This window comes from Artibeus jamaicensis, unplaced genomic scaffold (genome assembly GCF_021234435.1).
Source record: "Artibeus jamaicensis isolate MK-2021 breed Jamaican fruit bat unplaced genomic scaffold, CSHL_Jam_final contig_196, whole genome shotgun sequence".
Taxonomy (NCBI): domain Eukaryota; kingdom Metazoa; phylum Chordata; class Mammalia; order Chiroptera; family Phyllostomidae; genus Artibeus; species Artibeus jamaicensis.
The window spans coordinates 2,725,840-2,742,384 of record NW_026521401.1 but is presented as its reverse complement, the minus strand read 5'-3'; the positions used below and the strand labels follow the sequence as shown (position 1 = coordinate 2,742,384).

Sequence of the window (16,545 nt, the reverse complement as noted above, 5' to 3'; positions counted from 1 at the left end):
CGCTGTGCATGCCATATGGTCTTTGTAGCAACTATTCAACTCTACCATTATGGCATGAAATCAAGCCATAAACAACACACATGCAAATGGGCAAGGCTGTGTTCAATAAAACTATTTACAAAAATAGATGGCAGGCAGGATTTGACTACTGCTGTAATTTGTAAATCTGCGCTTTAGACAGTTATGATGATGGGAGATTTAAACTACCCTCAATTCAACAGTTTACTCCCCCATGTTGACCAGACTTCTAGTATAACTTATGCTAAGAAGCCCAAATAGAGAGGACAGAGGAAGGAAGGAAAGGGAAAAAACTGGTTTTTAGGCTGGAGTTCAGTCAGAAGATTTAGAAGTTAAAGTGATAAGAAATACATTGGTGAGAAAAACAAGGGTTGAAAGGAAGAGGCTGTGCTACAACACAGGACAAAGAGCAGCAGCTTATTCTTTAAACCATATTAAGGTTTATCCTTGGCTCTTAGCACATGCAATAAAGAGGGCAATTTCTTTACATGATTATAATAGAAAGCCAACCAGATCAACCTGCATTCCCAAAGAGGCTCAAGCAGCCTTATCTGCATCTGCTTCTGAGGAACTCTACTTAATCTAAGATAGGGGGCTGGTATAGACTGTAAACAGTTCCACCTGATGGATGTTGGCCTCTTGTACTTTGATCTCCTGGGGACTGGAACGAGATGGATTCAAGAAATAGCCATGATTTTCTACTACACCCGGAGTCTTTAATAAGCAGGAGATATTCAGGACTACTCCCAGCAAGGTCTTCTGGTACATCTGTCCACTGCTAAGATCCTTGGGCTGAATGTATTCTACAAATACCTGTAGGAGAAGGTAAGTCCTATTTATTTGTTTGTATGATGACATACTGTATTTTGCCATGTATAATGCACACCCATGTTTTGGCTCAAATTTTCAGGAAAAAATTATTTTAATTTTTTTAAGATTTTATTTATCTATTTATTTATTTTTGGAGAGAGGGGAGGGGAGGGAGAAAGAGAGGGAGAGAAATACCAATGTGTGTTTGCCTCTCATGTGACCCCCACTGGGGACCTGGCCTGCAACCCAGGCATGTGTCCTGATTGGGTATCAAACCTGTGACCCCTTGGTTTTTAGGCCAGCACTCAATCCACTAAATCACATCAGCCAGGGACATTTTAATCAAATCATTTTTTTATATTCAGAAACAAAACTGATTATCATACTCCAGAGTATTATTTTGCATACAGATATCAATATTACTTTCTAGAGTTATACTTTTAACACATTAAGCATAAATAAAGGAATTAAAAACATTTATATACATATGGAATTAGCACTACCCAAGTACAAGGCACATCTTTGTTTTTCCCTCAAAAATTTGGGCAAAAAGTGAGCATTATATATGGCAAAACACAGTAAATGTGATGGGGTGAGTGGTCCTTGAAGAGTTAAGTCTACACAACAACTAATACATTTTTCTCTTATTCAATAAGTAATATTATAATGCCATCAGGAAAGGGAAGTATAAATTACTAAATATCCAGCTCAACTATCATATACCACCTTTCAGATTTACCTTTGCCATATCCTTTTGCCTAGTGAAATAGAGAAGAATATCCAGATATGCATACAACATGATCTGGCAGAGTTCTAGATCTTTTATTCGGCCCAATAAAATATCAAACACTGGAATCATGACTTCTGGAAATGTTCGAACCTCCTCATCCAATATCAAGGTTTCAATGACCTCTTCCAGAAACTCAGTTACATCTTCAAAATCTAACAAAGGCAAATGAGAGAGAAAGGAGGTCACAGAAAATTTTATATATGCTTTTGATACTTTTGATAATTCTACTAATATTCAACCTCAAAGGTGCAAGTATGAACTCTCTTCCTTAATTTTTAGTGGAAACATAGTGGCTCTGAGGCTTTCCAATGCCCTTAGAGGAATTTTAAATTCAGAAATCAAAATGTAGAAGCTCACAGATCTTGCTTATGTACTCACAGGCTCCTTGGATGGCTTCCAACATCAAATCTACCAGTTGCTCATGGATGTTTTGATCAACATACATCTCTGGGGTGAGAAGAACTGTTCGTGTATCGGACACAGTGAGGTTCCTGCACTGCACTGCAAAGGGTAGCAGGTTCTCCGGAACTTTGGTAATCTGGAAACAGCATAAAGGAGAAGGGGAAAAGTCTAGTTCTATCACCTGGCATAAGGGTGTCCATAGTAAAGAGAATGGAAAAGATATTGTGTTCCATAACAATACTGCTCTCTCTTGGATGCTTGAAAATTTATGAGAATTCATTCTTTGGTTTAAGGAATCACCTACTTATTAGAATTCCAATCCTGGAAATGACCAAGCTTGGTCTACTCTGTTATTTACACTTCAGGGGAAATGAATTTATTGGACTTTTTTAAATTGTGTGATTTTTTAAAAAGAGGTTTGTAGAGAAAATAAGCAGCTTTGGTTCACTAGGGAAAGGAGTGGATCCCAAGCCACAGAAAAAAAGACTAAAATTTTAAAGGGTCAACTAATAGGGGCTAATATCTAGTTACAGATGTACTATGACGTATATAAACTGATATAAAAGACATTGATCTCTCTGGCTTACATGTTAAAATCATACCCAAAGAGACAATACAGTATACAGTGGGAAATTATAATTACCTCTTCCTTGGCTCTTTGGAAGCAGGAATAAAGATAATAAAAAATGTGCCTCTCCCCTGCATCTCTATCAGCAGATAGATTTACTGTTGTAGAGGAAGTCATGTTAATCAAGTGGCTGCCTGGATCTTGAAGTAATAAGCGAGCAAAGACAGCCTATTAAGAAAAATAAATAAACAAAAACACTAAATCACTGTGAAGTTAACCCTAGACCATCAAGATATAAAGGGTAATTCTGACACAGTTTATTTCGAGTCACAGGATATAGAGTTAAATAGGGAAAATAGGACCCAGTGTCTAATTACTTTAGAAAATATATATACAACGTAATTGTGTATATTTAAAGTTATCCTAAATCAAGCTCAAGTGTATAGCCCCTAGCACAGAATAAGTATGTAAACAGTATTTGCTGAAGGGTGTAGAGAATCACCAATTAAACTTATATGTAATCTACTATTCTGTGTGATTGCTGATCTCACTCAGACTTTATTATAAAGGCCATTTTTGTTTTTGTGGTTACTTATTTTGTCTTTGGACATTTTTAAATTAAATATTTTATTGTTGTCCTATTACAGTTGTCCAATGTTTCCCCCTTTGCTCTCTTCCACTCAGCAACCCCCTACGCCTGTCAATCCCCACCCTGTTGTCCATGTCCATGGGTCATTCATACATGTTCCTTGACTAGTCCCTATCTCTTCTTTCTACCCTTGTCTCCCTCCCTCATCACCTCTGGTTGCTGTCAGTCTGTTCCTTGTTTCCATGCCTCTGGTATTATAAAGGTAATTTAAACACACAAAGTTAAACTACAAATTGTCAAGTGTCTTCCCTGCCAAACTTTTATTCTTTTAATGTTACTTAGGTACCTGTAAGGTAAAATGCCTATTTTGATTTTAGAAAAGATATAAAGAAGAAAGAAGATGACATTTTAATTGGCCTTAATGGGTAGATTTGGACATGTGGCCATGGTTGATAAGATTCCAAAAGATGAACACAACAAACAATGGAAGAGATAGAGGTAAGCAAAGTAATGGCTGGAGAAAGGTTAGCAGAGTTCAACTGCATGGCTAATTTTTGTTGAAGGCACACATAAGGAATATGTGAATGCTACCTGCTCAACATTGTTCATATCAAGCCAGTCTTGATCTTCAAGGTCTACTGCCATTTCTTCCAAATATACACAGCGGCTGGGGATACCATTCCCACTTTTCAAGCTTGGGTCACCTGGGAAATGGTTTTAATCTGGTAGGTTAAGGATAATGCTTCTGTTTTATACAGACAACTGATCTTGACAGCACTTCTCTTGAACTCCAAGTTTGACTCAGATAATATCAGAATGATCTTGACTTTATAGTAGTATCTAAAGATTTCAACCCTCCTGCCCCCTAGTTAAAGAGCATGGGCTTATTATAAACCTAACATCATGATATTTAAAGAGTAAATCCCAGCCCTGGCTGGTGTGGCTCAGTAAACTGAATGCCATCCAAGCCTGCAAGCCAAGGGGTAGCCAATTCAATTCCCAGTCTAGGGCATATACCAGGGTTGTGGGCCAGGTCCCCAGTAGGGGGCACACAAGAGGCAACCACACACTGATGTTTCTCCCTCCCCTCTCTAAAAATAAATAAATAAAAAACATCTTAAAATTTTTTGAACAAAAAGAGTAAATCCCAGACATTAGTACTAACTGTGGGTTTAACAACAGATAAGGCACAGAGGGAAAACACCATCTCATACATCTTGGAGTTTCCATCTAAATGTTTAGGTCACCCCTGAGAGGAAAATGGACTCGCTCCCAATTCCTCTTTAAGGTAGTAAAGGCAAGTAGCTATATAGCCCAGTCATTATCAAAATGGGAATGAAAGTTCCATCTGTGTCTAAGTACTGATTTAAGGTTATATCAAAGCTTCACTGAAATATAAGCCTTGTGTTCCGGGGAGTACAGTGGGTTTGTTTAGCTATTAGCTACAACAGATTTCTAAGAGCAGGTCCCTAGCCTAGGAAGGAAGGGCAGAGTAATGGATAGACTGGCTGCAAATCTGTAACTCACTATTGTCCAGAGTAATGAGGAAGATCCTTTGGATCATGTGATTGATGTTGAGTTGCTCACATATTTCCTGCTGTGAACGGAATGAGTGGCTAATCTCGGCCACAGAGTAATCAAATTCATCCAGGCTCTCTGACACACTATTTTCTGAGTCATCCGGGCTAGCTGGGAGTTCATCTGTCAAAAAATGTAAGCCATTAACAGTTATACTCCTCTTTTTTAAGAGAACCATGCATACTACCAAAAATAATAAATGTAACCAAGAGGAGGATAATTTTGCATGTGAAACAAGTTAATCAGCTGATTAATGAACATCTCAAATCAGGCAACATTAAAAAGTTGAGATATAACGTTATTTACTTTCAGGTGTGTAACATAAGACTCAATATCTGTATATATTGTAAAACAATCACCAAACTAAATCTAGTTAATATTCATTGCCATACATAGTTACAAAATTTTTTCCTGTGATAAGAGTTTTTAAGATCTACTCTATTAGCAACTTTCAAATATGGAATACCATATTATTAACTACAGTCAATGTGCTATACAAATATATCCCCATGGATTTATTTTGTATTTGAAAAGTCCTTACCTTTTGATCCCCTTTCAGCCATTACGCTCACCCCAACCCCCACCTGTTCTCTGTACCTATGAACTCTTTTTTCCCTTCTAAAATATTTTTATTTATTGATTTTAGAGAGAGGAAGGGGAGGGGAACAAAGGAAGTGGGAGAGAGAGAAAAAGATACACTGATTTGTTGTTCCAATTATTTATGCATTCATTGGTTACTTCTTCTTTGTGTCCCAACCAGGGATTGCATACAACATTGGCATATTGGGACAATGCTCTAACCAACTAAGCTACCCAGCCAGGACTTTTAAACATTTCACATATAAGTGAGATCATAAATATTTGTCTATCTGATTTATTTCACCTAACATAATACAAGGTCCATCCATGTTGTCACAAATGGTAAGATTTTCTTTTTTACAGCTGAATAGTATTCCATTGTATGTATAGATCACATTTTCTTTATCCGTACTTCTGCTGAAAGACACTTAGATTGTTTCCACCTCTTGGTGTTTGAAAATAATACTGCAATGAACATGAGGGTGCATGTATCTTTTTGAGTTAGTGTTTTTGTTTTCTTTGGATAAATACCCAGAAGAGGCATTGTTAGGTCATATGATAGTTCTATTTTTAATTTTTTGCGGTATCTTCAAACTGCTTCTGTAGTGGCTACATCAATCTGCATTCTCACCAACAGTGCAAGAGTTCCCTTTTCTTTACTCTTCACCAACATGTTATTTCTTGTCTTTTTGATAACAGCCATTCTAGCAGATATGAAGTGATATCACAGTTTTAATTTGCAGTTTAAATGTGATATCGACTGTCTTCTTCATGTATCTATTGGTCATCTGCACTATTCAGATCCTCTGCCTACTTTTTAATTATTTTTTGTTTTTTTTAGGCCCTTCCTCTACCCCTCCCCCATTTTTGTTTTTTAAAAAATATTTTATTGATTATGCTATTACAGATGTTTCATTGCCCCCCTTTATTCCCCTCTGCCCTGCACACCCCCTCCCACCCATGTTCCCCCCTTTAGTTCATGTCCATGTGTCGTAAGTTCTTTAGCTTCTACATTTCCCACACTACTCTTGCCCTCCCCCTATTTTCTACCTACCATCTATGCTACTTATTCTCTGCACCTTTTCCCCCCTCTCTCCCCTTCCCACTCCTCTGTTGATAACCCTCCATGTGATCTCCATTTCTGTGATTCTGTTCCTGTTCTAGTTGTTTGCTTAGTTTGCTTTTGTTTTGGGTGTGGTTGTTAATACTGTGAGTTTGCTGTCATTTTACTGTTCATATTTTTATCTTCTTTTTTTTAGATAAATCCCTTTAACATTCCATATAATAAGGGCTTGCTGATGATGAACTCCTTGAACTTGACCCTATCTGAGAAACACTTTATCTGCCCTTCCATTCTAAAGAAAAGCTTTGCTGGATAGAGCAATCTTGGGTGTTGGTCCTTGCCTTTCATGACTTGGAATACTTCTTTGCAGCCCCTTCTTGCCTGTAAGGTCTTTTTTAAGAAATCAGATGACAGTCTGATGGCAACTCCTTTGTAAATAACTGTCTCCTTTTCTCTTGCTGCTTCTAAGATTCTCTCCTTATTTTTCATCTTGGGTAATGTAATTATAATGTGCCTTGGTGTGTTCCTCCTTGGGTCCAACTTCTTTGGGACTCTCTGAGCTTCCTGGACTTCCTGGAAGTCTATTTCCTTTGCCAAATTGGGGAAGTTCTCCATTATTTTTTCAAATAAGTTTTCAATTTCTTGGTTGTCCTCTTCTCCTGTGGCACCCCTATAATTCGGATGTTGGAACATTTAAAAATGTCTAGTAAGCACTTACTTCAGTACTCACTACACTGAACAGTTTTGAGAACAAGAAGAAAACCTATAATTCTGAAGACTGTTTTGTAACTTGTTCATGGATTTCTTCAAAATGAATACTTTATAAATAAATCATATAATTATTCAGATTTGTTTGGTGATGTCTAAGCTTCAGAAGGTTTTTGAAGAAATCACACAGAAAAGCAATCACTTCAATGTAATTAAATGGTAGTTTTTAAAAAGTATCCTTGAACACAGTGGTTCCAAACTTTAGCATATATCAGAATTTCAGGGGATAAGGGGGGGTACTTTTTAAACTGTAGGTTGCTGGCCCACTTGCAGGGTTTCTGACAAGTTTCTAGGTGCTGGTGATAGTGTTGGTATGGGCATAACATTTTATGAGTCACTGTTGTAAGACATATTTTCCAGAATTCACACTACTAAGCAACGCCCATACACCTCTGCTTTTTGTAATAGTAAATAAATAAAAGAACATTTCATATATGGCCCCATCAAACTTTAAATTTGCAGGCTTTTGAAATGTCCTACTTAAATGGAATAAAACATGTAATTTACTCATCTTGGCTCATAATAATTCCCATGAATTCAAAAGACAGAACCATAGGATAGTCCAGTATTGGATAATCTGTGACTATATGAAAACATTTACTTACAAAATACACAGTAACTTTAGGGTACAGGGATCTTGCTCCTATCTCATCCATGCTTCTTCCCTTTAGAAAATCCAATACAAATCATGAAGAATGTGAACATGACCTATCATGAATGTATACATAAATGTCACAGTGTATTGTCATACTTCAGATTCAGATTCAGGAACCTCTTCATCAGGGCAGCAGTAATATTCCACAAAACATATTTGTCCATCTTCATTTCTAATCATATACTGTAATGAGAGGAACCCTCAGTTATCTATCCAAATAGACACCTTGCAAGACAGGACTAATACCTTTGTAGAGGGTTTCAGTAAAGAAATTTTGTATTTGTTGACCTGATTCTGACTACAATTAAATGATTTCATCAAATCAGAATTTTTGGGATAGTCAACATGGGAGCATTCTGCATTCCCAAAAGAAAGAAGATCACCTGAAATAAGACTTGTCAGGAGATGGTGATCTGCAGGACCTCACTAGTCACATCCTATTTGGAAAATGCTTCACCAAACACCCTTCTGACTGCAGAATAATTTTATTAATAATATTGGCACTGCAGAAATCAAAATCCAGAGTTTTCCTCAAGCTATTGAGTATTGATTTCATAGACTATCACGACTCCCTCTTCCAGAAATTGCATGAGGGGTAACCATAACCTGGGTAACATATTCGAAATGCAGTTAAAACTCTCTGGCTTAGGACTTGATCCAATAATAGATAAGCAGTCTAAAAGGAGAGTCAAATTAATTAAAAAGTGACAGGCTCTTCCTGAACTTTAAACTCTTAAAATATTCCAGCCTTAATAAAAGCATTTGCTTGCACACACTTTGCATTTTCCATTGTAACCCTGATTCCATTTTTAGTAGCAAACACATAGCATGTTCTTAGAAATAAATATCCTTCAGGACATTGGAGAGATTCCTAATGTTGTTGAAACTGGCCACCAAGCTGTGGTCACTCTTATCTGGGATCTGTTGGTTTAATGGGGGCATTGTCCACTGCGTAGTTGGCCTGGAAGGGTGCTCCTGGTGCCAACACCTGCTCCTGTGGACCAGGAAACACCTTTATGGTGGGGTCTGGATGTCTGAGAACCCTTCCCAGCCAGGTTACTGGGGAAGTGAGATGAAGCTCCTGGAGAAATGGGGAGGAAGTAGAACAGCCAGAACGCATTTGTTTTAATGATTCCAAACTGTATAGGAAAATATAATGTAAATATTCTCCTATAATAAACTAGTTCCCTATGGACAACCCCCTAACTTAGCAAAGATTTCCATATCTTTTTCCTATTCTGGTGCTAATGTTTATTTCTATGATTTTTAGTTTTTATAAAAAGTGAAATCACACCGCATATACTGCTGCTCAGCTTGCTTTTTAAACATAATCAGCACCAATACCTTTCTCTGTTAAGTCATTTATAGGCCTACCTCATTCTTTTCAACAGCTGCAGTGTATTGCATTGTATGTAAGCACTGTGATTTATGTAGCTACTTCTCAGCTGATAAACTTTTTGGTTGTTGCCAATTTTTCATGATTTTAAGCAGCACTGCAGAGACTATAACTTACTCTTTTTGTGCGCTTGTATGAGTATTTCTGTACACTAAATTTGTAAAAGTAGAATTGCTAGGTTTAAGAACTGGAACATTTAAAAGTTAACATATACTATCAAATTATCTCGATATACCATATTTTCAGACCATAAGACACACCTAGGTTTTAGAGGAAAATAGGGAAAAAATTTTGAAGCAAAAAATGTGGTAAAATATTTAATAACATAAGTAACATAATATTCATCTATGTAAATGTAAACAGAACTCAATAGCAGCATTAACAACCATTATTCCTCCCAAATTTGGGGGTGGGGAGTGAGTCTATAGTTCTCTAATTTACATGCTTACCAATATATGAGAAAACGCCTGTTTAAATCTTCACAAATATCGTGGGTAAAAAAATACTATCTAATTGTTTTTAATGAGCATTTCTACTTAGTGAGACTGACTTTTAAAATAATCTGATTATATATAAATTGCTTGTGCATACTTTTTTCTTTGTGATTTGTTACTTTTTTCTTATTGGTTAAATCGTTTTACTTTTATATAAAGCAACTTAAAAGACTGCCTCTCAGCATTGCACTTGTGGTAAATGAGTATAAAAGTAGTATTGTCACTAAAAGCCACACATAGGTCTGTATATGCTTTTTGCTATGGGCAAACTGGTTATTTGGAAAGTGTAGGCAAAACTCTCAGAAGAGTTGCTTCAGTGTGGTGAATTTAGTAAAAGGGAAGCTCAATATATGAGGTCCAAAGTTTTGGCAGCATACTAACTGCTGGTGGAAAAGAAAACAGGTTAGACATCGTGGCATGATAAACTCAGTGTAAACAAACTAAGATGATGAGATGCCAAAATAGTAACAGAAGGGCATGTACCTGATTTGTCCCCACTGCCTAGTGCTTACAATGCTCCCAACTCTAGCCAGCCTTATATCCATTTGCAGTCAGAAGGACAAGTGTTCTGTCACTCTACTCATATACTGTTAAGTTCTGTGAACTCCAAGAGTGATAGGAGCTAAGAACCTCCTTAGCAAAATTTCCCTCAACCACATACTCATAAATTTCATTTTCTCGTTTCCTTATTTTTCCTATCCCTTGTTCTCCTTTCTCACCTATAATCTCCTAATCCAAGGTTTCTCTTTCTGAGACAGTATCCTAGAAATCTGGGAGAGGTTTCAGAGACTGAGACCCAGACCTGGCTCTGTCACATTACAAGTCAGTGTTAATGGCCCTGGCTGGTGTAGCTCAGTGGATTGAGCACGGGCCTGTGAAGCAAAGGGTCGCTGGTTCAATTCCTAGTCAGGGCACATGCCTGGGTTGCAAGCCAGTTCCCAGCAGGGGACACATGAGAGGCAACCACACACTGATGTTTCTCTCCCACTCTTTCTCCTTCCCTTCCCCTCTCTCTTTAAAAAAAGAAAAAAGTCAGCAGTTAAGACACACTGCTGCCCTGACTGGTGTGGCTCAGTGGGTTGGGCATTGTCCAGCAAACTGAAGGGTTGCCAGCACAGGTCTGGATTATAGGCCAGGTCCCTGGTTGGGGGTGTGCAAGAAGCCAGCAATCAATGTTCCTCTCCTCTCTTTCTTCCTCCTCTCTCCTTTCTCTACAAATAAATAAATAAAAAACTAAAAAAAACCCAAAAAGACACACTGCCTGTTGTTTCTCTCCTGGTCTCCCTGGAAGCATGTGGTTATAAATACACCCCCAGAAAGTCAGCATTATATTTACTTCTCCCTTGCTTCAACCATCACCCTGTCTACAACTCATCTGTCTTGCCCTTACCTCCTTTGTATTCAATCCTAAACAAAGAGCAAGGTCAAAACTCAGCTACATATCTGAACACTTTCAAAAGAAACTAAATAAAGGGAAAATATAAACATTTCTTCTTTCCTAAAAAGAAAAATACTATTATTCTTTTTTGCAGGTAATAAAAGGGGAACAATGTCTGGCTTGAAGAACTGTAAATACCCTCTGAAGACTAGTAAGTTTGAGAAACATCATCCTAATTCTTCTAGTCTATATGTCTTCTCACAATAGGAAACTAGGCTTGATCTTAATTTTGGTCCCAGATGAGGAAAACCATTTTTCTGATCAGTGAGATATTATTGTGATTTTTTTCACATTTAGGCTAGGGATCCTATTTTTTTGGAAGTCTGTTGTAATAGCAGTAAGCTATGATAGTGGCCACTCCATGGAGTGGAAGCATTTCACTTGAGATAGACTCTGTAGTACTGGGCTTGAGAAAAGATCTAATTTATTTGTCTACAGGACAAGAAACTTTTATAATTTTTCCTTATACACATCTGTTTTCTATAGTTGCATGTGACTTGCTTTCCATACCTCTGCCTGCAACTTCAGTTTCCTATGTTAAAAAAAGATTTATTTAACTATATTTTACTAGGTAATTTAAAAAATAAACCAGCTTGACAGACTGGGGTAACAACCCTGTTACTACAGAACCATCTGTTATCCGGTCTCTTTTTATGCAGAGGGAGGACAGAGACTCCAAAAGACTCCAAAACAAAATAAAATAAACAACAAAAGTGATCAATCACCCACTCCCACTTCTGCCCTAAACAAAAAGAAGTTCTGCTTCAAACTTAAATTCCAATTATAATTAAGGACCCAAAGAATATTTAATTTGGGAGGACCCATTCTAGGTCATCTCATCTGCTGCTATTTGCTCCTCCACATACCAGATTGCTGCTTCAGCTGCTCCTTTTGGATTGCTGCAAAATGCTTGGCATCAGCGAGGGAGCCAAAAAGAGCAGCAAAGGGGTTACTTGAGATGTTGTTGTTATTCTCCTGGTCTGTCATTTCACTTTAAAGTGTCCTCCATCCAGACCTGGGGGAACGGCTATAGAAAGGACAGGTATTAGACACAGAAGGTCAGATAACCAATAGTTGTAACATACCCATAGTTGTTTCTTTTTCCATTTCTCAAATATATCGTGTTTTTAAAAGTTTTGGTAAGACTTTAACATTCCTATTCCAAGATTTAAGACATTCTGGCAAAACGGTTACAAACTTACCAACTGGAGGAATTGGCCTGCTTTGGGGCTGGCTAAGACAAAAATGCTTACAAAGTGTTCAGCTGGAATTAATTTATCTGTTGACATGTTTCTATTTGTTATACCTTTAAAAATAGGTTAAGTAGGAAGAAAAAAAGGGGGAACTCACCTACTAATTGTAACAACGTGTCACTTAAAACTAATACAGCAAGCTACAGATTTCCCATAAATTTGTAGGCTGGCCAACTAGTTCTCATTTACCATGAACACAAGGTGGCATTTGCTCAGGCTTCCATGACTATTGGAGCTAGGAATTTCTCAGCTACATATAAAGTAAATGTAAGCCTGTATCTGAGACATGGATTGACAAATCAGACAGAAACCAGATTAGCAGCATGTTGTGGGAGACCCGCCCCCACAGACACACACACAGTCTGTCCAGAAAAAGTCCAGCCATTGTTAATATAACAAGAATGGTTTGTGCACATCGATGTAACCTGGTAGCCAAGGAGAGTGGACTGGAATGCACATGCATGAATAATGGACAACTTCACTGTACTAGTCAGTGAGGGCAGTAGATTCCTTGAAGTGAGCATCCTTTCCTTAAAAGGCCAGTAGATTCCTTGAAGTGAGTGATGTGGCTATCAAAATGAGTGAGATAGCAGAGCAATGAATCTGCATCAAATTTTGCATTAAGCTTGAATATTCCTCTGCAGAAACTATTCAGATGATTCAGGAGGCTGTAGCTATGGGCAACTGGTGATTGGCAGCTTCTTTAGGACAACTTGCCCGCTCATGCATTGCATCTCATGCAGAGTTTTTTGGTGAAACATCAAATCACCCAGGTGACTCAGCCCCTCCAACAGCCCACATTTGGTGCCTTGCAACTTCTGGCTTTTTCCAAAACTAAAATCACCCTTGAAAGGGAAGAGATTTCAGACTATTGATGAGATTCAGGAAAATATGATGACGCAGCTGATGACAACTGGGAGAACTATGTGAGGTCCCAAGGTGCCTACTCTGAAGGGGACTGAGGCATCATTATCCTATGTACAATGTTTCTTATATTTTCTTCAGTAAATGTTTCTATTTTTCATATAACATGGCTGGATACTTTCTGGGGGGATATATACATAAAAATAAAATCTATCTCTGCTCCTAGGCTTACAACTACTGATATTTCTTCCACTAAAAACTAAATGATCTGCCCTGGCTGGTGTGGCTCAGTACACTGAGTACCGACATACAACTGAAAGGTCGCTGGTTCAATTCCCAGCAAGGGCGCATACCTGGGTTGTGGGCCAGGTTCACAGTTGGGGGTGTGCGAGAGGCAAGCAATCTATGTTTCTCTTGTATACTGATGTTTCTCTCCCTTTCTCCCTTCCTTCCCCTTTCTCTAAAAATAAATAAATAAAATCTTTAAAAAAACCCTAAATGACCTTTGATTACTTGTATATTTAACTTTCATTGTTTATCTGATTTCTTACAATACTGAAAAAACACAAATTCCTAATGTGTAATATGAAATAGATATATACCTCAAGGGTTTTTAGTGGAGCTGACTGAACCTGTATTTGCACTCTTTTGATTACACGTCCTCATTCAAGTGCAAAGGGGACATAGAAGCATAATGGGATGAGCAGAGCTCCCTGGAAGTCTTTCTCCCATTTCTGAAATTTTAAGGCCACAGCATAGAAATACAACCCTGAAAAGCATGTGAAGAGACAAAGGGTATGAATATTCTGCTTACAAGGATGTTGAACTGCTATAAGAACAGAGGCCTTAGCAGAGGTGAGGATAGGGTTATAAGGAAAGGAGAAAAAAGAACATTTGGTCTACCTTTAATTTATTAAGGTAAAACTCCTTACTGAATCATATTAACATAAACTAATGAAAATCAGAAAAGTTACCATTATTTTTTGGAGAAATAGAGACTATAAAACTTCTTGACAATTCTGCCCTGGCTGGTGTGGCTCAATGGATTGAGTGGTGGCCTGTGAACCAATGGGTCCCAGGTTTGATTTCCTGTCAGGGCACACACGTGAGTTACAGGCCAGGTGCCTAGTAAGGAGTGAGAAAGAGGCAACCACACACTGATATTTATATTCCTCTCTTTCTCCTTCAATTCACCCTCTGTAAAAATAAATAAATAGAATCTTTAAAAAAATTCTTGACAATTCTGAGGCATCTCCACCAGTTGTTTCATGTTCCTCTGTCATGTTTTCTGAATAAGAGCTAAAGGCTAATTAGCTGTAATGACTTAGGCAGATAGTCTAGTCTACTTTCAGCATGGTGCTAGCTGTCAGATGAGGCTATACTTTATTTTTTGTTATGTATAATTTAGTTGAGTTTAATAATGCAAAAAATTAGCATTTTTAGTGTTAAAATTAACAACAATCTTTAGAGGCCTTTTCCCCCTCTTAATCACTGCATAAACTTAATTATTAACCCTAATTTATGTAGAGGACAAGAATTGTCTGTTATCTATCACCCTACTTCTATCCTAAAGTACTCTGATGTCTAGAGGAATGTAAAAAGCACAGTGAGCTCTTGTTACTTTCTGTCTCTAAAACACCATCCTTATTTTTCAACATAATACCCACATTATTCTCTTGGGGATCCAATCCATTCTCAGTCCACACACTTAAAGGAGGTGATCTCCCTTTTGATCCAGTGATCCTACAGCTGTGATTATAGCCTAAGAATCCTGAAATTCAAAAGAACTTATGCAGACCCAATGTTCATAGCAGCATTATTTATAATAGCCAAGTGCTAGAAACAACCTAAGTGCCCATTAGTAAACGAGTGGATCAAAAAACTATGGTACATTTACATGATGGAATACTATGCAGCAGAAAGAAGGAACTCCTACCCTTTGTGACAGCATGGATAGATTTGGAGAGCATTATGCTAAGTGAAATAAGCCAGGTGGTGAAAGACAAATACCATGATCTCACTTATAAGTGGAACCTAATGAACGAAACAAATGAGCAAAATAGAACCAGAGACATGGAAATAAGAAACAAACTGACAGTGATCGGAGGGCAGGGGGGAGAGAGAAAGAAGGGGTACAGAGGGAAAGGAGGGGTCTAGTCAAGGAACATGTATAAAGGACCATGGTAATGGACAACAGGATGGGGAGTAAGAGAGCAGGGTGGGCGGGGTGGGTGGCAGGGCAGGGAAGAGCAATGGGAAAAATTGGAGCAACTGTAATTGGACAATAATAAAAAAATAAAAAATAATAAAAGGAGATGACCTCACCCACTAACTTCAGGAATGGGCATATGAATCTGGCCTGACCAACAAGAATACAGCATTCTCTGGCCAAAGTGACTGATTCAGGAGTGGGCATAAGACCCTAGCAAGGCCTATGAGATTCAATAAACATTTGCTTCAGGCCTCTGTCTGAACAGGGTCCTCTTTTTTCCTGCTTAAGTTGTTAGGCTGGTTAAGACATAAACATGGAGTTGCCATCTTTCCACTAACTAGAAATGGCCTAGTCTAAAACTAAGCCAACATATAGGAAAACAGATATGACAGATGGAAAGAGTTCTTTCAGTTATAAAAGCCAATAGATTCCCCTTCAAAACACAACTGAGAAGAGTTCAGTTTAGTACAAAGGAGATACATCACTAGTACCATCCACACAGAAAGAAGTATAGTTGACCCTTAAAGAACATGGGGTTGGGGAACCAATCCTCCATGCAGTGGAAAACTCACTTATAACTTCTGACTCTGCCAAAACTTAACTAATAGTTTACTGTTGACCAGAAGCCATACAAAGGACATAATAGTCAATTAACATGTATTTTGTATGTGTTTTGTACTACTTACTGTATTCTTATAATAAAGCTAGAGAATATTAAAAAATAGTAAGAAAGAAAATACATTTACAGTACTGTACATATTTATTGAAAAAACTCTGCATTTAATTGGTCCAGCACAGTTCAAATCCATGTTGTTTAAGGGTCAACTATGAAAGTAATACAGAACATATGACAAATAGGCTCATAAGAATATCAAGAGAGAGGAAGGATAAATGGCATTACTTCTTTTTTGAATACTATACTGGCTCATATGGAGCTAGCTTCCCATTACACTTATCTATATTTTGAATAGGATTTATAACTTTATACATTGTATTCCTAATGCAGATCTACTGTGCTAGAATGTGAGCAACTGGAATACAGGTTCATATCTGATTACTTTTTCTCCT

The 16,545-nt window shown here is 37.7% G+C and overlaps 1 protein-coding gene across 6 annotated transcripts in view; it reads right to left on the bottom strand.

Moving 5' to 3' along the window:
* UBE4A (ubiquitination factor E4A) overlaps positions 1-16,545 on the bottom strand; it is a 45,084-nt gene that overhangs the window by 26,439 nt on the left and 2,100 nt on the right. The window contains exons 1-9 of one of the 6 annotated variants that reach the window (XM_037147228.2): positions 12,015-12,104; positions 7,917-8,003; positions 7,771-7,830; positions 4,705-4,878; positions 3,769-3,881; positions 2,664-2,816; positions 1,997-2,156; positions 1,568-1,770; positions 640-831 (exon numbers count right to left, since the gene is read on the bottom strand). In XM_037147228.2, coding sequence (XP_037003123.2) covers positions 640-831; positions 1,568-1,770; positions 1,997-2,156; positions 2,664-2,816; positions 3,769-3,881; positions 4,705-4,741 — 858 coding nt within the window. In that variant the 5' untranslated portion in view covers positions 4,742-4,878; positions 7,771-7,830; positions 7,917-8,003; positions 12,015-12,104. The other 5 variants (XM_037147230.2, XM_037147226.2, XM_053672373.1 and 2 more) reach the window with 5 other exon arrangements.